The sequence below is a fragment of the Panthera uncia genome, chromosome A2 (genome assembly GCF_023721935.1).
Source record: "Panthera uncia isolate 11264 chromosome A2, Puncia_PCG_1.0, whole genome shotgun sequence".
In the NCBI taxonomy this organism is placed as follows: domain Eukaryota; kingdom Metazoa; phylum Chordata; class Mammalia; order Carnivora; family Felidae; genus Panthera; species Panthera uncia.
Window position 1 is genome coordinate 28,343,341 of NC_064816.1, and position 21,889 is coordinate 28,365,229.

Here is a 21,889-nt window from a genome sequence, read left to right on the forward strand (position 1 = left end):
TTAAAAAGACAAAGAAGGACAAAAATCACCATGTGGAAGTTCCATTTGTCAGGTGCCCCAGCCTGCCCATTTTCTCTCTCTCTCTCGCTCCTGCCTTGGCTTTGAAATTGAGTTTTTGAGAGAGTCCAAAGCCAGAGGAAATGGCATTGTGTACTCAGTCCGGGACAGTTTGATCCTCGTGAAAAGGAGAAATCGCCTGTATTGACAATAGGCGAGGCTGCTGCTGGCAAGGTCCGCAGTTGTGCGGATTTGCTACTGGGCCTCGCTGTCACCCTGCTGGGTTGGTTTTTCCAGTAATAGACTCCTCCAAGCCAAGTCTGACAATTAAGTGGTAAATACTCTGGTGAGCAGGAGTAGTGGGAGCAAAGGGATAGAGAAGGTCAGTCGAAATAGACCAAGAGCATTAAATTCATTTCCTCTGCGGCCTTCTCTGGCCACGAATCTCAATTCTCTGGAGATGAATAACTTGTGAATTGACTGGTTTCCACTAACATTATGAATTAACAGTAAGTAAGCTGTGTCAATGCTCAAACTCCTTTTGAAGCGGGGAGGGTGAATCCTATTAGCATTTATAATTGTGTTGCCTTTTCATATTAATCCCTTCCCATGGCTGAGGAATTAGGCGTTTTCTCATCTGTGGACGGAAACCAGTCCCAGGAGGGTGTCCTGTCAAGTGCCAGAAAATAGATGATGATACGGGGCCATACCCTTCCCCCCAACAGGAGCTCTTGCCTCTCTTGTGAGATGCGCCTGTGATGTTCTGCATATCTATGAGATCAGACTTACGGTATGATTCTGGAAATTTATTACTCAAAGTGAAGCCAAGCCTCCTGGCCAGGAATCACACTTGGTGAGTTGCCTTTAGCTGACGGGGAGGCTAAAATCCCTCCTTTTCATGAAAAGCGGTACACCTTCACAGAACTCCTTTTTCCTCTGTCATGCCTCGCTCTGGATTGTGTCCCTTGTTTTCTCTCGGACTTTATTCCGTGGCAATTTGGGATGCTCAATGCACCACGACCTCTGATTCTGCCTGTCGTAATCCCGTGGCAGCAGTGACAGTCAGGAGAGAACAGAAAGCATCGTTGGGATGTCCAAAGGGAAAAAAGAAATTTCTCCCAACAGAACAGGGAGAGGCTGTGGGCTGTCCAAGAAGAAAAGCCATATTTATGAGTATTTACAAAGACAGTCAAGAGAAGAACGGTGTTTTCAATGTGGATCCGTGTGGTTAGTGGTTTGATGCTATGCTTGTGTCCTTGCACATAGACACGTTTCCTAAATTATTGACCAGTATTTCATTTATTAATAAAGGAAGCTGGTTGGTGTCCTGTCTCTGGGTCAGGCCTAACTGAAATGCAGTGGTACAAAAGTAACCAAGTTGTGAATGGTTTGAGCCAGGAAGTTCTTGACAGTAACTTGAATCTGAATGTGGTGAGTGGTGACCAAGGTGTTGGAGTCAGAATGAAAGGAGCTGCAGCGTCCTTGCCACATGGCTCTTTAGGTAAGAGCCGTGGGAGGAAGAGGAGAATCAGATCTGAGATCAGATCTCATGAGAAGTGCTTGCCCTTGTCCTGATCGGACACTTCAGCTTCTGAGTACACAGTGGCCCACTAACCTTTGGAGTGGATGGCTCATCACCTCTGCAGTTCAGGAAGGCCATGTGGAGTCTCTGGTCCTGCTGTTTGACACTTTCCTTCACAGGCGTGGTTTAATCATGTAGCCATTCACCCTCAGCGGGCATAAATCCTTTTTCCCACAAGGGGATATTGGCTGGATGTGACGTTTATAGGACGAAAGGAGCAGCTGGTGATGTCGGATTCAAGGCAAGTAGGTTGTCCTGGCCATCCTAGTTAGCAGATGGCCAGGACTTGATAGATTGAAGATTATCAGGATTGAAGTCAAGGGCCAAATGGCATGAGGGACTGGAAAATGGCAGCTGATATCTGAACAGAGGCACATGCAGTCTGCTGGGGCCTCTCTACTTGCATTTCATTTTGCTTCAAGCAGGAAAGACCTCAGGTCCTCGTAAGGCCCTGGCTTGCAGACGCATTTCTAGAGATTATTGACACCGTGGTTATGAATCTGATAGTTGGCTCAGTCCTTATCATGGTCTATTATTCGGAAAGATAATTTTATGAAGATTAGATTTCATCAGCATTTATATGAATTTGGCCTTTTGCCCAAACCTACGTGTCATGGTTTCCTACGTGGCTGATGTCTCTGTGTCGCTTGTTATATCTAAAGACAACTTAAAGGCTTTCCGCTCAGGGCCCTCTGTCGCGTTGGCATGCCATCCTTTTGACGATGACTCATGCCACAAAAGCTGCTCCAAGATAGAAGGGCCAGGAGCTGAGCTTTGCAACAAGAGCGCCAACTGCAGGGCAAGGGGATGTCCATTTCTCCGAGGCCATTTTAAGTTCATTTGTGCAATTGCCACCTTCTCAGTATTACTGCATAACTCCTTTGATCTCAGAGGAGAAGGTGGCAAATTTCAAGATCCGGGAAAACTCCTCGTGTGGCTTTCAAAGGAGCAGTGTATTACGAAACTGAGTGGATGTCAAATAAAACATAAATTTGAATCTTTTGAAATTTGAGCTCAAGTAGGTATTACTTTTAGAGCCAAGCACATTGACAAGTTCAGGGATGAAACTGCTGTTGTTTGACATTCATTTAAATTTGAGTGTTTGGGTCAAGTTGTTGCCCAGTCACATCCATCCTTCTTGAATGTTGCATTTGTACCCAGCATTATACTCCAAGCTTTACACATTTAATCCTTAGGACAGCATTAGGAAATTGTAACCCCATTTTATAGGTGAGGACACTGACGCTCTAAGCGTTCATCCCTGACTCAAAATTTCATTGTTTTCCCCCACCCTCTGGCCTCCTCTACTCTGGAGGAGTCCAGGATGTAAATATGGGTTGCTCAAACAGCCTTCTTCACCGTAGGCATATTTCAGAGCTATCCAAATTGCTTAGCTTGTGTTCATGATTTTTTTTTTAAGTGGCAAATTGATTGAAACAGTAAATGGAAGGGATTATTTCAGACAGGGTTGTGCCTTTACTGGAACAAACCCACTTATTAGCATGCTATTTGGATTCCCACCCTGAGCTTTAGAACCAACACATAGACTGGAGAGTGAGCTCAGTATTACTAGTAAGTTATTTGGACCAGCCAGTGATCTCCATTTTCTCTCCCTTTCTCCTGATCTATTTTTCTTAACCCCAGCCATGGAAACTAGCATGTTTCCATGGGGGCTGTGGAGGCAAATGGGCATTGTAGGTTTTCTCATTTATAGGGTTACTTAGAATATAGGGTCAGGCCCTGGAACTTGAATGGGATCTGACTTGAGTAGAGATACTGTAGTCAGAAGTGGTCAGAAAGTCAACCTGGATTAGGTTGCCTCGTTATTTTCCTCTTGCATGAGCTACAAATGTTATTGGTGAGTGGAAGAAATGGGGGGCTAGAGCTTTCTCTGAGCTTTCTTTTCATGAAATAAGACTGAATGCATTAAAGGGTCCCCCAACAATAAAACATCCCCCCACAGTTGGGATTGAAAATCAAAAGCATCTGAAATGTTGCCCTAGTAGAGGAGGGGTAACACAGTTTTGGAGAAGCACATGAGTTGATTGGGTTAACAGCCAATGCTGTGTCTTGGTATGTGGAGTCTCATTGAGAAACCTTTATGACAAACGAGAAGCAGAGTATATTGGTCAAGAAAATTATTGGTCAGGTGCCTGGATGGCTCAGTCGGTTGAGTGTCCAGCTCTTGATTTCGGCTCAGGTCATGATCTCACAGTTCATGGGATCGAGGCCCGGGTCTGACTCTGTGCTGACAACATGGAGCCTACTTGGGATTCTCTCCCTCCCTCCCTCCCTCTCTTTGCCCCTCCCCCCACCCTCTCAAAATAAACAAATGAACATTAAAAAAAATAAGAAAATTCTTGGTTTCTTAGTCTGTCCCAAATCCTCCACCTCTGTACACACTCGGAAACCCTAACAGTTATTTTATGCTGTAACAAATGATCCCAACTAATTAAAACAACAATTATTTTATTGCTTTATGGTTCTGTAGGTTAGCTGGGCAGTTTATCTGGTTGGGACCAGCTCGGGTGGTCTCTGGAGCCTTCAGGTAGTTCATGTGAGGCTGGATAGTCTGGGAGAGACTCACTGTCCTATCTGATAATTGGCAAGCTGGCTAGTCTAGAACTACCTCAGTGGGGACGGCCTATCTGCCCCATGTCATCTTGTCCTCTGAGAGTCTAGCTTGGGATTCTTCACCTGGTGGTCTCGAAATTTCAGAGTCACAAGAGAGGTGAAAACTCTACATGCAAGCCCTGTGTAAGCTGCTCCCTATACAGGTTCGCTCATGTCCCATTGGCCAAAGCAAGTCACGGGGTCAAGCCCAGTTTCAAAGAGTGGAGAAGTTGGTATACACTCGTGATGGGAGGAGTGGCCAAGTCAGATTGCAAAGGTGCATGTGACAGGCATGACACAAGTTTGTGGCCCTTTTGCCATTTCCCACAGATATTAGGGTAACTACGGGTGGTTGAGGTAGCATAAACTTCTCTACCAGCCTAAATCTGGAGGAGGAGAAGGAAGACCATGTTTTTGTCTATAACTTCAATTTGATATGAGATAGTTCTCTCCACTCCTATTTATTCTTTCACTTCTAAAATTTGGCCACATTTACCAGTAGACTCTCTTATCTTGCATTCTTGAGTTGTGATTCCAGTTTTGAGCATCTTTGTAAAATGTTGGTAAGTATTTGCTATGGTGTAAATATGAGGTCTTCATTTTGGTGTCTTTTTTTGTGAATGTTTACCTCTCAAGAATGCTTTGTGCTCAACCAATCTGTCAAACCTTTGGCTAGAGCTTCCTGTTAGGCAATTCGGAGGTACGCTAATGGTAACTCCCAGAATTCCACCTTTGTGACCTGGTATACTGGATTCCTATTCACTGATCCTTTCTGAAGTGTCTGTAGTGTTTACGGTGTAGTACCAAACTCCGCCTCACTTTTTTAGTCCATAAATGTGACACCATACATAATGACACCTGTGTTTTAATTTCACCGTAACTCCAGGCTCCTGTCATCAATATGTAATGACATATTAATCACTGTTAACTCACAGTGCCTGCAACTAGAATTTCTCAACCTCACCTTATGCCCCATTGACATCTTGGGGCAGATAATTCTGTGCTGTCGGGGGGCTATTCGGAATGCTATGGAATTTTTGGCAGCAGCCTTGCCTCTAACCACGTGATGCTGGTAGCCCCTCTTCTTCATCCCTACTTATGACAACCGACAATGTCTGCAGACGTGGCTCAGTGACCTCAGGATGGGTGTGGGCAGTGGGAGATAGGTAAAATCCCCTCCAGGTGAGAACCACTGTGCTAACGTGGAGATGCTGAAGAAGAAAACAGAAGGAAACGTGTGAAGTGTGGGTATTGTCCGAGAGGACACTAGGAGTGGCAGTCCAGTGGATGATTTGTTAACAGGGAGAAGGAATGTGGGAGATTTTCAGTTACCCTAAAGTTTTGACCTCCGATGACCCTAAATTAACTAGGAAACATCCAGTTGGGTCTCGCTACACCTTGAAAGATTCACCAATATCTGAACTTCATTATGTTAGAAGTGGGTTAAATATAAATACCCATCTGGGGGCGCCTGGGTGGCTCATTCGGTTAAGCATCCAACTTCAGCTCGTGTCATGATCTTACAGTTCATGGGTTCGAGCCCCGCGTCGGGCTCTGCACTGATGCTTGGAGCCTGGAGCTGCTTCGGATTCCGTGTCTCCCTGTCTCTCTGCTCCTCCCCTGCTCACTCTCTCTCTCTCTCAAAAATAAATAAACATTAAAAATAACTAAAAATATAAATACCATTTCTGAAAAAAAAAAACTCAGGAGATAGGGTGACCATACAGATAAGGGATTTTGGAAAAGTTAAACACACACTCTAAACACACACTCTAAAAAGTATAGAGAAAATTGTATCATGACCCGTTTGATACTCATCACCTAAGGTCATCAATGATTGATTGATTGCCAGTCTTGTCGCATCTTTTCAAACTGCTATCCACTGTTAGATTATTTTGAAGTAAAATCTAGATGTCGTTGCATTTCATTTGTAACTATTTTAATTAGTGTCTACAAGAAAGTACCTAAAAACCAAAATTATAATACGCTGGTGGAATTTTAGTCTTCTGGAAAGGGCAAGAATGAGAATTTATGCTGAGTAATAATCAGAAACTTAAGGGAAAGAATGGGAAAGAGGCTTGACTTTGGGGGGAATTAAAAACCCCAGAGGGAAGTGAAGTTGGGAGGTACTGTCTCTTCAAGCTCCTCTCCTGCCCTGTCCTCCCCTCTTCTACTCCGAGGTACTCTTAGAAATTCCTCTTGGGGCGCCTGGGTGGCGCAGTCGGTTAAGCGTCCGACTTCAGCCAGGTCACGATCTCGCGGTCCGTGAGTTCGAGCCCCGCGTCAGGCTCTGGACTGATGGCTCGGAGCCTGGAGCCTGTTTCCGATTCTGTGTCTCCCTCTCTCTCTGCCCCTCCCCCGTTCATGCTCTGTCTCTCTCTGTCCCAAAAATAAATAAAAAACGTTGAAAAAAAAAATTAAAAAAATAAAAAATAAAAAATAAAAAAAGAAATTCCTCTTATAGTATGGTGGTGGTAAAGCACAGGAGACTGGGATCCTCAGAAAGGAGAGCAGGCTGGCAGGGCACAGATCCATTTTCCAAAAAGAAGCGGGGGGGAAAAACACATCACAAGAAGGTACTGAAATATTCAGTCAATGATGGATCACTCTTTGATGACTTTCAATGACTTTTTAGCAGATCAGGGTGTACTTTTAATAAAACAAAAGCAAGAAGAAAGTCTAACCGTTGCTTTTTAAGATTTTAGTAGGACTGTGGTATTTCTCTCCTGTTCTAATGTATTCTGAGAAGTTTCTTTCTTTTGATTTAGACTTCCTCACTTGATTTTATTATGTCATAAATCTTCTGTGTTTGGTGAGAGCCATGGTATATGTAAGACCTAAGCAGCTTGCTAGATAACATCTATTTCCCCCACCCCCTTCTCTTCAGAAGATTAAACTGAGGCTGTTGTGTCTGATGCCAGAATAGATTTAACCAATCATGTTTCCTTTACATGTAGGTCAGTCCAAGGGACAATTCCGCACTGGATCCTATTATCCATGGGTTGAAGGGCGTCGTACATCATGGTAAGTAAGCCATGTACGCTTATTTTTGCTGGTATGTGAAGAGCTAAGGTCTCCACCTAAAGGAATGGGGTTATCTTGCAGAGGACACAGGGTGACACCGATTCCTCATCCACTGATGTTGAAGGGCGTTAGAGCCATTATTTGATGGGTAAAGAGGATGCCCATTTATTACCTGAAAATGGATCTGGGTTAACAGTAAGCCATTTGTTTCTCTTCAGGTACCACTTTGAATGCATGCGTTATAAATCAAAATGCCCTAAGATGTACCGTTTGTATGCGTTGAACCTGCCACTGTCTCATGTCTGTCTTAAAAATACTCTTCTTTCAAGTGTATTTGCATTAATAAATTTCTTGATTTGCCGCTCAGATTTAGGGAAAAAATTTAAGTAGCTGTGACAAGTCATTAAACTTTGCTGCATGTGAGCAAGCATCATGAGCCACTAGCATGGAAAAAGCTAGGCCGTGTTCTGTGTAGCAGACGTCTTATCCTCAGGCATAAAACTGGGAGAGAAAGTAAGATAAATGGGTTCTGTCTTTCCCAACTGGTTTTTATTGGAAGAATTTCCCCGCAACTTTATTATCGGCAATGCATCATTAGCTATGACATCAGGATCCTCTAATTTCAAAAGTACCCTTGTCACAGGGAGGTATGGAGTCTAGAGGTAATGTCATGATTTGCAAAGTTTTAATAATCTAATTAGAATTCCAAAGACATTGACAGAAATAGCATTAGTAACCATAATAAATCTACCCTTCATCTCCACAGCTGTGATAAAACATCGTCACACCTTTCTGGGAGGATTGTCTTTCAACATTAGCCAACTCTGCAGACCTTAACAGACATCTTCCCCCATTTCTCTCAGGGAAACTAAAACCACTTGTCAGGGTACAGTTGAAGCCAGCAGGATTCTGGATTAATTGTCCTTCTCTTATAACCATTCAATTGTGCAGCAGTGAACAATAATAAATGTATGAAAAGTAGGAAAATAGGGTGGCTGAAAACACCCCCGTAGAGGTTTTCATTGTGAGAAATTTCCACGGCTTCTTCAAAATTTCAGTTTGCCCCAAAGCAAACCCCTCACATGGAGCTGGGAAGTAGGCTGTGTGACAGTTTAGAGAACAGAGCAACTTTGCCAAAACTGTTCCTGCCTGCGCATTTGTTTGTGTTTTGGTGTTGGTCACAATGGTGGTGGTTTTAGACTGTAGGGATATGTGCATTGTTCTCTGGACAGCCTCAAAAGTGCAAAGAAAGCTGGTATTTGGGCAACATGTTGTGCATTCTGAGCTCCTTTCCCAGAAGATCCCCTTGGACGTTCAGTTGACCAAACCCTTCCAGAAATTCCAGTTCGTGGTGTAGATTGAGTTTTGGGGCCTGAAATGTAGTAAATGATGACTAGATCGTTTCCTTCCTTCCCCCTGACTTATTCATGTTTGAAAACAAAAACACCATGAAGAGTTCTAGAATCTTCGAAACAGGTACCTATTCTTCAGTTAGAGAGGAAGCATTCCACTAGCTAAGGCAGATCATGTTCTTATTTCCACAATGATAATTGAAGGAGATTCCATATGTTAAAGATAAGCGGAGGCTTCTGTTAGCTCTCAGATCCCCAAATCTCAGTAAACTCACTGCCTAGTCATCATTTGGTTCATGAGCTCTGTGCTGGCATAATCGTGTTATATACTTCCTCATTATCCACAATTACCCTCCAAGAGGCTATTACGTGTTTGCTCTTATATGTTTACCTGGCACTGGGAGGGAGACAAAGATGCCTGAGTTGTGGTTTCAACACACTTTCTAATGGAGAAGTCAGAGGAGATCTGCCAGGAATAATTCCCTGCATGAGGAAGTTTACTTATTTGTACAGCAGAAGTGTGGCATGCCCACTGTGTGCGATGAAAGTTCTTTTTTAATTATCCTATCCCATGGCCCACCCACTCCCCACCACATCATCCTAGGCTCCTTTCTTGGAACCATTTGAAGGTATCAAAAATAACCTTGTCTTTTATTCACTCGTGTATTACCTACTGAAGTGTCCGCGTCATGAGGGCAAGAACCCCTGCGTGTGTGTTGAGTAATAGACGTTCAGTAAATGTCCGCCAACTCAGTGGAACAAGCAGATGTACAAATAAGTGAAAATATCAAAATATGAAACCTGAAGAAGAGGAGAAGAAACTAAGGCTCCTTGAGTTTTGCTCTGACTGGGAAGAGAAAGGAGTCAGAGAACATCTTGGAAATGTGACTGCACCCTCCGTTCTCAGGCTGTCACGGGTTTTCCCCGTGACAAGGGGATTGTGAAAACACACATCTCTTTTGTCATTCTTCCAGAAGAGAATGAACATTTGCAATCGCTAGAACAACTTTTGGTGGAACTGCAAGCATTTTCAGTTGAAGGTCCTGTGAGGGATTTGAATGATCTGTTAATTTGATGGGACATAAATAATTGTGCCCTTCACAGAATCTCTGGCTTGGAAATGACAATAGAAATGTGTAAAAAGGAAAAGATCAATATGGATTTCTGTTACAGTTCAGAATTGGTTTTATTTCTTCAGCTCTGGGAGTCATATCTTAGAATATTAATTCCTCATTAAATGAAAGGGGTTTTTTTTTTGTTTTTTTTTTTTAATAGGAAGAATCTTATATGTTCTTCCAGTTGAAATGCCAGTGAGAAATCTGGTCATACTGGCCAGTCCTACTTGGCATTTGGTCATCGGGGTTCTCTGTGAGGCAGACAGCAAGGTGGGGTTTTAAGTGCAGGTGAATTTTTTGGCAGGAGAGGGATAAAGAGGAGCAGGGCTGGATGGGGAGAGCGTTGGGATGACAGTACAGGTCTGACATCTCTGAATGAGGAGGGAATCTAGGAGGACTGGCTGAAGGCAGCTCTCAAGAAGTCTTGGCCAGTGTGGAGTTTCCTCAAAAAATTAAAACTAGAACTATGACCCAGCAATAACACTACTAGGAACTTATAGCAATAACCCTATGACCCAGCAATAACACTACTAGGAATTTATCCAAAGGATACAGGAGTGCTGATTCATAGGAGCACATGTACCCCAATGTTTATAGCAGCACTTTCAACAATAGCCACATTATGGAAAGAGCCTAAATGTCCATCATTTCATCCTCCAGGATGAAACTGGAGGGTATTATGCTAAGTGAAATAAGTCAGTCAGAGAAAGACAGATACCATATTTTTTATATATAATTTATTGTCAAATTGGTTTCTGTGCAACACCCAGTGCTTATCTCAACAAGTGCCCTCCTCGATGCCCATCGCCCACTTTCCCCTCTAAGACAGATAACATATGTTTTCGCTCATACGTGGCTCCTGAGACACTCAACAGAAGACCATGGGGGAGGGGAAGGGGGGAAAAGGGTGACAAACAGAGAGGGAGGGAGGCAAACCATAAGAGACTCTTAAATACAGAGAACAAACTGAGGGTTGATGGGAGGTTGGGGACAGGGGAAAATGGGTGATGGGCATGGAGGAGGACACTTGTTGGGATGAGCACTGGGTGTTGTATGGAAGTCACTTTGACAATAAATTATATTTAATTAATTAACTAACTTAAAAAGAAGAAGAACAAGAACAAAGACAAGAAGAAGTGTTGGCCAGGCCATCAGAGCACCTCAGAGCCAAGACTGCCTGGGAGAGACGTCCTGCGTTGGGCAGGAGTGGCCCAGCCTGGGTTCCCCTGTCGTGGGCAGTCACCGGCTAGAGTGTGCCAGCAAGGCCAGCCTCCGTGAGCACACCGTGGTCAATCCTGAAGGTGTGGCAGCTGGAGGCTGCCGGATAACAAGGCTCCTGCTGGCAGTTTGTCTCTGGAAGGAAGACCTTAGGCCTGCCCTCCCTTGGCTGGCACGGAGGTTCTCATCTTCCTTCCAAAGATGTTCTCCTAGTCCCATTTCCCAAGAATTTTTTTTTATTGGTGCTCTCACTTTTAAAATGCTCAGAGGTTCTTTGGGGCGCCTGGGTGGCTCAGTCGGTTAAGCGCCGACTTCGGCCCAGGTCATGATCTCGCAGTCCGTGAGTTCGAGCCCCGCGTTGGGCTCTGTGCTGACAGCTCAGAGCCTGGAGCCTGTTTCAGATTCTGTGTCTCCGTCTCTCTGACCCTCCCCCATTCATGCTTTGTCTCTCTCGGTCTCAAAAATAAATAAACGTTAAAAAAAATTTTTTTTTTAATAAAATGCTCAGAGGTTCTTAGAAGCAGTGTTTATTCCTTTTGTGCCTAGTTATTACGTGCCTGATGTTTCTGTTTTTGTTTTTTTTTTAGTTTATTTATTTATTTTGAGAGAGAGTAAGTGAGAACAAACTGGGGAGGGACAGAGAGAGAAGGGGATGGAAAATCCAAAGCGGGCTCTGTGCTGACAACAGAGAGCCCGATGCAGGGCTCAAACTCCCAAACCGTGAGATCGTGGCCTGAGCCCACGTCAGACACTTAACCAACTGAGCCACCCCTTAAGTGCCTAATCTAAGCATACTACTAAGCTAGGCAGAGAGAGCACAGCAGACAGACTTGCCCTCCTTGCATTTATAAAGTCTTGGGGGAAACATACGATTAAGCATTGTCATTGCATTAGAAAGTGGGGAGCAGTAGGTTTAACGTATTTGGGGGTACAGAGGAGACATCTCAGACAGAATGACCACTCAGACCTAAAGAGTACATAGAGACTGTCCAGGTGGAGAGGGGAATGTTTCAGGGTTTTAAGCAGCATCCCTGTAGACGAAGGTCTCTAGTGGTGAGTGCATGTAGCATGTTGGAGCTCTGAGCTCAGCAACATTGCTTCTTCGTTGATGGGGAGAGAGATCTAGAAACCTCATGGCAACATAAAGTGTTGTTTCTTATGTGTTCATTTTTCTAGGTAAATTGTGATTTTTATATAAACTTGAGAGCCATGCAGAAATAGAAATAGAGAGCTGTGATTTGCCATTGAGTCTGGCCCCATCTATCCAAAGAGCAGTACATGGATGCAGTAAAACATATCTATGGTCAGGTGTATTATTCACACACCACCACCAATATCCACTGGGGGGGAAAGATTTAGGGAGATATTGTGAATCCTGTTCACAGCATGGACTCAGTCACGTACGCTGCTTTCTGTATTCAGGAACCAGCCCTTAATAGTAGCCACACCTGATAGAAATATTGGTTCTGAAAAACTTAATCTAGTTCTGTTTTTTTTAACCCATTTAAGAAAAAAGAGAAAAAAGAAACTCGCATGTGTGTAGGTATAGAAATGTACCCTTCTCTTACAACTAGTTTTACCTAATTGACCAGTGCTCAGAAATGTATATTATATCCTGTGTCAATTAAAAAGTATTTTTTTGTTTCATTTTTTGGATCACCTACTCCTCTGTTCCTTTTTTATAACATCCACACAAAATCCAGCAGCCTGTTTATGTACATATTCTAGAATACTGTCAAAAGGCATCGCAACACTAACCACTCTCTCTTGTCTCTCTTGTCCCCATTTTTTTTGTTTTTGCAAGGAAACGTGCTCGTAGTGATTGCTTGGTTGTTGAGCTTTGACTCTATGTCCCTCTTTTCCTGTTACCCTCCTCACTGTCCTTTCCATCTTCTGTTGAATGTACTACCTTAGTGAGCAGGACGGTATCTTTCTCCTTCAGAGGAACTGTGAGGAGGACAGTTAGAAATCGACTCAGACACCACACAGAGCCAGAAGGCTCCTCCCCCTGTCCTCTGTGACGTCACCAGCCTCTTCCGAGAAAGCTCTCTGTGAAAGTACAAATGAATGATCACCTGAGAACACCCTTCAATTAAAGTAAACAAACAAGGTTCTTCCAAGTTTTTCAGTGATGGAAGTTGGGGCTATGACAAGATCAAAACTTTCTTTGCAAAATAGCTTCCCCAATTGACTAGTTTTCTACTGGGTTCATTTCTGGAATGTTTGACACCCATTTTCTCCCCTGCCCTGGAATACTCATCAGCTGTCCAAATGTATGGACAAAGTTGGATCACTGGAGTCACCCAGGCGTTCGGCACAAAGGGAGGGATAAAGGAAATTTGCAAACATAAGTGACTGCCTGGCCAAGTGTTTCCATGTGATGGTAGGAGCAGGTACATTTGCATCTGTTTTTTTTTTTTTTTTTTTCCATATTCCACCTGTTAGGATTGAGGTTTCTGCCCATCAAGAAGAACTGGAAAGGGACTCCAGGCCTTGAGCAATCTGAATTTCCTCTAAAGGATGGGGGGGGGGGGCTTTGTTTTGTACACCTGCTGGTATGTTATACACATCATATGTGACATGTATGTGATATGTTAAACATACACTGTTTTAGAAGAAAGCAGCCCGGGGCACGGCACCCTTGCCACTTGAGGACAGCTGCTGCGGAGATGCCAATGGTTCAGCCTCTCTGAAAGCTGTGTGGCCATTTCTTCTGTTCGTTTTTCTTTTTTTAATGTTTATTTGTTTTTGACAGAGAGGGAGACAGAATGTGAGCAGGGGAGGGGCAGAGAGAGAGGGAGACACAGAATCGGAAGCAGGCTCCAAGCTTTGAGCTGTCAGCACAGACCCCAACACGGGGTTCAAACTCATGGATTGCAAGATCACGACCTGAGCTGAAGTCGGATGCTTAACCAACTGAGCCACCCAGGCGCCCGCTCCCCCCACCTTTTTTTTTTCTTTTTTTCTTTTTCTTTTTTTTGCCATTTGGCCGTTTCTGCCAGAGCTGTACATACGCCTTATCCTCTGAGCTGGCAAGCCCCCATGTGGGTATACACCCAAGAGAAATGTCCACAGAAAGACTTGCCCATGGGAACTTTGTGTATATTAGCCACAAAGTGGAAACAACCCAAATGTCCACCAATGGAAGCCTGAATATGCAAGTTGTAGTATGGCCAGACAGTGGAGTATTATGCAGCAATTAAAAGTAAGGAGCTGCTTGACTTACTTGAAAACAGAAGAGCACATACAGCTTAGTTCCATTTCTCTCAAGTTCAAGAACAGAAAAAAACCTAATCTTGGATGGTAAAAGCCAAAATAGTGAGATGGAGGGGTATAGTAAATGAGAGGAGACATGAGGGAATTTTCTCAGGTGATAAAAGTATTATGTATCTTGATCTGGAGGATGATTACATAAGGTATAATATAAAAATTCACCACACTGTCCCCGTAGATTTGCTCACATGACTGTAAATTAAAGAATGACCCGTGTATATTGCATATTGATTTCTCAAAGGTAATACATTCACAAAACCCCAAAATAATCTGGCACTATGCACCAGATAGCCAAATATTAAAAATCCTGACGGTATACCAGCTCCTGTATGTGTATGTGCCCTAGAGAACGCAGATGAAAGTGTACCATGAGATGTGTACAAGAACATCGGTGACGTTGTTTTTTCTGACTGCCCAAACCTAGAAATGCCTCACATGCCTGTTGTCAGCAAGCTAGATAAACACAGTACAGTTTTACAATAGAACATTCCACCCTGATGGAAAGGGGTGGGATCCTATACCTCTCAACAACCTGGGCACATACGAGAACCACAACGTAAAGCAAGAATCTGAAGAATGTGTAAAGTATTCCTCCATGTCAAGTTCAAATCCGGAGAAAACTTAGCCTATATTGTTTAGGGGTGCGTCTGTAGGTGGTAATACTAAAAGAAAAACAAAGTAACAATGACTTGTAAAAAGCGGATGCTGGTTACTTGTTGGGGCAGGATGGGAAAGTGATGAGGCACCAGCCCAGGGAGGGTACAAAGGGCTGCCCCTGTTCTGGTCACCCCAGGTTTCACTTGAGGATGATTTGTCAACAGTATATTTATGTTTTGTGCACCCTTCTGCGTGTGTGTTAAATTTCACAATCAAAGAAGACAGTCATTAGCTTTAGAAAGTAAGAGATTCCGACAGCACTTTCCTGTGGGACACATCAGGTACCAAGTGGTCTTACAACAAGCAAAGAGGGGAGTGACAGCACCTTTTAAAAAACGCTTCACCGTAAGTACCCCTGACAGACTGTTTGTTCTCTCTGCAAATTGATTGTAGGCCAAAGAAAGAACTGTGGCCACCTTGGGATTCTATCATTAAGAGATGACTTTGAGAGCCAACGACTCCTTTTCGAATTTGGAAAAAGGAAATCCGAAACAAAGGGGATGGGGAATCAGGTCTCAGGTTTAAAAACAAAGGCTCCCCACTGCTACTGTGCTAGTGCAGGCTGTCTCTGCACCAGGCCAGGGTCTAATTATCCGGACAGGCACCAGTGAATGCTCCAGAAAGCCTCTGAGATACAGTTATTCTGTCCCCCTTTATATAGAAAGGTAAGCAAAGCAGGCGTTGCCTGAGTGGCTTGAATCAAGGTCTTTGTGACTTGAGATTGGCCCCCTTTACTCCCAGACCATCTTCCCCTCTGTTCTCTGCCAGGGTCACCACCTGCCTCTTTCAGCCTTGATTTAGGTTTGTTGTACAGACTGTAGAAAGGACATGCAAAGAAATGCTTAACGGGACCATACTCTGCCATCATCATTCTTGCACCATTGTGATTATCCCTGGGGTCAAGATCTTGGCATAAACTTTCTGTCTGTGGCTAAATGGCTCAAGTTCCTAAAAAGAGTCTTGCACAAACTTTGGAAGAAAAGGACAAATCCCAGGACAAGGGACCTTTGGGGGGAAATTCAGCTACTAGACAGAAATAGTATGATGTGTCATTACAGTCCAGCAGCAAGAAGATGGGGCAGAGATGATTTGATGTGGTTTGAGGGGTTCTTGCCTGTTTTGTGTATGTGAACTTTAAGCTTCTTTAATCATAGAGTTTATGCGTCCTGTCATCCTTGGAGGGCCTGCAAAGTGCTAGTGAAGGTGTTGAGGATAAAATGATGAACGAGATTTTCCCTGCCTTTAGGGCAATTTTAATATCATGAGGAAACTTTTTGTGTGTGGGGGGGGGGCATCCCATTCTTGGTGGTGAAGATTAAAAAGACTAATATTCTTCACCTGCAGAGTAATCTCCTGTGTTCATATGAATAAGCAATTAGAACATTGGAATGAGTTTTCTGAAAAGTCTGTGTTATAGAATATTTTTAAAGAAATGGCGTTTGTTATTTTTCACATATAATGTGACTTTAGGAACACTGGATTCTGAAACAGTGCTTCAGAATGTAGTCTGTCTTGGGTTTGAATTCTGGCTTGCCCCATTGGGAGCTGTGTGATCCTGGAACAAATCGTCGCATTTCTCTGTCGCTTGGGTTCCACCTTGGAAGATGGGGATAAGGCCCCATAGGTGTTAATGCTACATGCATTCTGATAAGGAAATAACTAAGAAGAAAGGGTGGCTGGCACCTGTCCACTGTCCTCTAAATCATCGACCAGCAAGTGCAATCTGTGAGCCAAATCTTCCCTGCTGCCCATTTTTGTAAATAAAGTTTTACTGGAACACAGCCACACTCATTTGTGTACATATTGTCTGCGACAGCTTCTGCACCGTGACAGCAGAGTTCAGCGGCTGTAACACAGAGTGTTAAGGCCCACAAAGCCTTAAACACTTACTCTCTGGCCCTTTATAGAAAAAGTTTGCCAACCCTGCCTTAACTAAATGGTAGCTATTACCATCACTCTGCTAATAGAGTTAGTGGCTTGTTCATGTTGGGATGATGTAAGTGTCTACTCATGTCATTACTTACCATTTGATAGACTTCTCAGAGACAGGCTTCACTTTTGATCTTACCCAAATCGCCATGTAATCCGAATGTGTTTCAACTGAATTAATTAGAGTTCCGGTTTAATGTTTACCTTAAAGAATAGGTTTCAATAGGAAACCCGATGCTATATCATCTAGCAGCCCACTGATAGTTTTGAACATCTTAACATGCGACAAAATTTCCTGTTTGAAGTTTATGTCTCTGGCATTTAATTACATGGAACTTTCCTGAAGTGTGCTATAAATATTCAGTACCCTGGTCTTGGCTAATTGGCTCACATCTGTTATGGATCCAGGAAGGGCAGATGCTTATCTGAACACTTTTGATCTCAAAATCTTCGAGAAACAGGCGCACTTAAGCCATTTCCACAGTTTCCTGGACTTCAACGTGTCAGAACTACCACCGTAGATGGGAGCTATTTCCATTTCTTTTCTTAGCCAGGGCCAGGAAATGGGATGCTGTGCGGCTTCTATCTTATCACTCACAGTGTTGTTACCAATAATGTTAAGACAGAAAAGGACTTCAAAAGTGATTCCCTTTACATTGGATTTGAATTTGAGGCTAGGTGTCATTTGGCCCAGCCTTCTCTGTCAGTATTTGATCATTTGCACAGGATCATGGGAGCCCAAGGAAATGCCCTTTTCCTGGTTGTTTCAATGGGATGTGGAAGGCAAAGAGAAAAGTCTAAATTATGTCTCCTGTCATCTACTGCAAAGGTGCTCACTGAAGTACCTGGGGCTACTTTGTGTGATTTTCCCACCGTGCCATACAAATGTCACCTTGGCACGGGAGAGGCACCATGGTGGCATGGCCGAGAGCAAGGCTCCGGGATTAATACCAGGATTATTTGGACGAGGCACAGCCTGCACAAGTCACGTGAGCTTTTTGTGGCTCTGGTTTCTCAGCTGTATGATGAGGTAATAATAATGCCAACCTTACTGGTTTGTCCCGAGGAGTCAGTGACTTCAGGTACCTGCTGTGCCTAGCACATGGTCAGTGTCAACCTGTCAACCTCAGCTGCTGTCACTGCCCCCTTCCCCATCACCATTCCCATTGCTGTTGTTACTTGTTGATGTGAGTATGGAGGTGACAGGATATGATTGCGGATCCCCGAGTGCTGCTTCCGTCACTACCTGGGTGTTGAAATAGAATGTATGTTGCTGGAGTGAGTTGAGTCACGCAAAATAAAACCACATGAGGAAGAAAATGGTCACAAAGTGATTGGGGTAGCCAGTTCCTTTGAGATCAGGGGAAGGGGTCATGGGCAAGGAATCAGAGAGTGTGAGAAACAAAGAAGATCCTCTCATCTGGTAATGCCTGGGTGTGGGCCTAACCCTGCCCAGATGTTCTGCACGTATAATCTTAATGAATCCTACCCAACAGCGCAGTGAGGTAAAATTCTTAATCTTGTGCTACAGATGGGTCAACTGAGGTTCAGAGGCCTCGGCTGATTTGTCCCAGCTCATGGAGTGGAACGGTAATTTGATCCCAGTTTTATTAGATCCTAAAATACATTCTCTTGCCAGCTCTGCTGGGCCAGTTCCTATTTCCATCATTGATTAACTTCTGGATTTTTGTCAAAATCACTTCATTCTTGTGAGCCTCACTTTCTCCTCTGTGAATTAGGTCTGATTGAGCATCAGAAGGACACTAAAACAATGTACATACCCGGTCAGTTACAACCACTGGGTAGGGGAGAGAGGTGAGCAGTGGACCTGTTCAGTGACAGTACTGGGTTTTTGTCACTGTATGACTCTATAATTTAAATATCCTGTTCATTTCCTTAATTGTTGACAAGACTCTGCTTTTTGTGTTTCTTTGGAAATATTCATGTCAACATACGTTTTACTCAAATGCTAACCCTTAAATCAAAATGCCACGTTCGGCCAATGACAGGACCAGTAAACTCAAGGAGCCTAGATGTCTTTGAACCAGGATGGAGTGGCTCTTCCATGCCCTTGGAGTGGGTCTTTGGGCGCTTGAATTCAAGAATCTGATTAATCAGGTGGGCTCTTTCCCAGTCAAGCAGCCTTTGCTCAGAACTTGGAATAACACCAGCTCTTCATGTTATGGTCATGAGCCTGTACGAAAGGCCAGTGGGCAGAGAATTACCTTCTCTGGTGGAGAGTTGAATGCCCACTGGTGGAGAATGTCTAAGAAGCAGAAGTAACAGTCACACCTCTACAGCCTTGTGTAGGTTGCCCCATTCATTCTCAAATGGGATTGCTTGTTCCCCCCCCCCCTTTTAAATATCCTACTACTCTTCATACAGGCACAGGGATCAGCAAACTCTCTCTGTATAAAGGGATTGATAGCAAAAATTTTAGGCATTGCTGGCCATATGTTCTCTGCTGCAACAACTTGGTTGTTTAGTTGTAACCTGGAAGCGGGCATAGACAGTTTGTATACAAATGGCCATGGCTATGTTCCAATAAAACTTCATTTACAAAAACAGGTGCTAGGTTAGATCTGGCCCCTAGGCCACTTTTGACTTAGAGTTACTTCACGATTTAGTTTGATCAAAAAAAATTTTTTTCAGCCATGTATAAATGACCTACTCTTTAAGGCACTGTGTTATGTACTGAGGGTATAGTTGGGAGCCACAGTCTGGCCATAATGGAGCCTCCAGCCTGCTAAAGAGAAGAGACCACTATTAAGCCATTACATAGACTGTAATGAGACCGAGGTCTGTACAGCCATGACCTTGGGCAGATTATCAGCCCTCATCAGGATGATGATACCTACTTCATGGAGTTGTGAAGCCTCATTTAGAGAACATCTACAGCAGTGCCTGACCCTGAGGTCATACACATAAATGTGCTCTGGTAAGAAGAGGTGATCTGTAGAACATCCTACACTGTGGAATGCAGTCCAGGGGTTCAGGTCATTGAAGGGTAAACTGAGGCTAGAGACCCTAGTCAGGATAAACAGATGGGAGTCAATGCTGCTGCCTGGCCCTGTGAGCACTCTACGCTGTGGTCACATAAAATAGGCCCCGACCCGGCTTCTAGTAGGCTCATAAAGACGATGGAGTCCTTTCATGTGAATCATGTTGAAAATGTCATGTCAATATCCTAATGTCATCAATTGTGTGACTCTCATTTCTTCATATATTTTTGGTCATATATATGTGCCCTGACATTATATCAGTTTCAGGTATACAGTCTAATGATTTAATGTATGTGTACATTGTGAAGTGATCACCACACCAAGTCTGGTTAATATCCATCCTCACACATAGTCACAGGTTTGTTTTTTTTTTTCATCATATTTTAACAACTCTAAAGTCAGGATGCATCTTACACATGATGTCATGTCATTAATTAGCGGCATGTTGCCTTGAAATAATGATGTGTCTTATAGTTGTCAGTGACTTAGATATGAAAGAGACACAATATCTAGGATGCACTGGTTATTTAAGATATCCCAACTACCATGCTTGTTTGTTCCTTCATTCTCTTTTCACATAACTATTAGGCACCTGCTATGTTCCAGGCAGTGTTTCAGTTATTGGGTATATGGGGTGAACGGGAAAGGCGAGGTGTTCGCCCTTGTGGAGCAATCAGTCTCTTGGGGAAGACAGACAGTAAACAAGTAAAAGCAGAGTGGGAAGGAAATGAACTAGGTGTGATACAGTGAATGCAGCAGAAACATACCAAGATGGGGTGTCTGGGGTAGGCTCTGAGGAGATAACCTTTCACCTTGCAGGACTCAGGGTGAAAAGAAATCCCCCATATGGAGTGACGCTGGGGAGGAGCATTCGAGCAAGGTGGGCGAGGAACAGCAAGGTGAGGAGACAGGTGGGTTGTCAGCAAAGGTGAGCGCAGAGGTGAAGGGCTGCGGAAGTAGATAGATCATATAGGGCCTCGTGGCCACGGTAAACAGTTTGGATTTTATTCTAATTGAAGTGAGAAACCACTGGAAGATTTGACCTGGGCAATGTCAGGGTTAGGTTTATGTTTATGAAAGCCAAGTTCATTCTTCAGTGAGATTTCCTCCCATCATTTTTACATCAGGGCAAGGGAGGAACTCAGAGCCCAGGGACCCAGAATAGGATAAGAAAGAGCCTGGCGCTGGGCATCCGAGACCCAGATTCACTTCTACTTCACTGTGTGGTCGTGGTTCAGTCACTGTCCCCCTTTGGACCTCATTGTCCTCAATTGTAAAATGAAATGGAACCAACGTCCTCTGTAACTCTTTGGAATCCCTCAGTTCTTTGTCATTCTTGGGGGACTTCCCCAGGATCCCCTCGCTGTAACTTTAGGCTTGTTCCCTAAAATCATCTATCATGAAGCCTCTTACGGGCCAGGCGCATTTCCATTGCTCCATCTTTCCCATTCCTTCCTCCTTGCTGATGTCAGGGAGATGACCTACCTAATAGCCAACATCCATTTATACAGAGCAGGTATCATTGCTTGTATTTAGATCATAAAATTAATTCCTCAGCTCCTTCTAGGAGGCCTCTGCCACCATCTTAATTATAATCCAATGCTTTCTGACTTCCATGAGGGCATCTAGATGCCATGCTCCTAAATCCCCTGGATTCAGGTCCTCAGGCTCTTTATTTCTATCATGACCTCCATTTTCCATTCCTGTGGTCAACAGGCCCTTTGGTCACCAGCTTGTCACACGAAAGCCATTCTCAAATCATACAGCCCATTCATGGCTGATCCAGACTTAACCCAGGATCAGACTCTCGGTTTCTAGACTCATAGACTCATGTTTCTAGACTCATAGAGTCATCGATGGCATTCTTCACAATTTTTAGCCTAATTCCAGATTGTACTTTAACCAACAGCTGATCTTTTTCCTCCTAGAGCCTATCAAATTTGGGGCTCTTGAACTTTTCCTTCTGTCTTCCCTCTTGTTCACTTCACCCCAGCCACACACCAGGAAGAATCCCTTTGCACTTTTCTCTCTGCCTGGAATGTTCTCTCCAGGTTGCTGCATGGCTCATTTCTGCCTTCAGGTTTTTAATCAAATGCTTCCTTCATGAGCCTGCCCTGAAAATTGTCA

The 21,889-nt window shown here is 43.7% G+C and overlaps 1 protein-coding gene across 3 annotated transcripts in view; it reads left to right on the plus strand.

The window, feature by feature from the left end:
- Positions 1 to 21,889, plus strand: part of PTPRG (protein tyrosine phosphatase receptor type G) — a 709,519-nt gene that overhangs the window by 535,464 nt on the left and 152,166 nt on the right. For all 3 annotated transcript variants that reach the window (XM_049642644.1, XM_049642643.1, XM_049642642.1), the window contains exon 6: positions 7,150 to 7,216. In XM_049642644.1, coding sequence (XP_049498601.1) covers positions 7,150 to 7,216 — 67 coding nt within the window. The remainder of the gene's footprint in view (positions 1 to 7,149; positions 7,217 to 21,889) is intronic.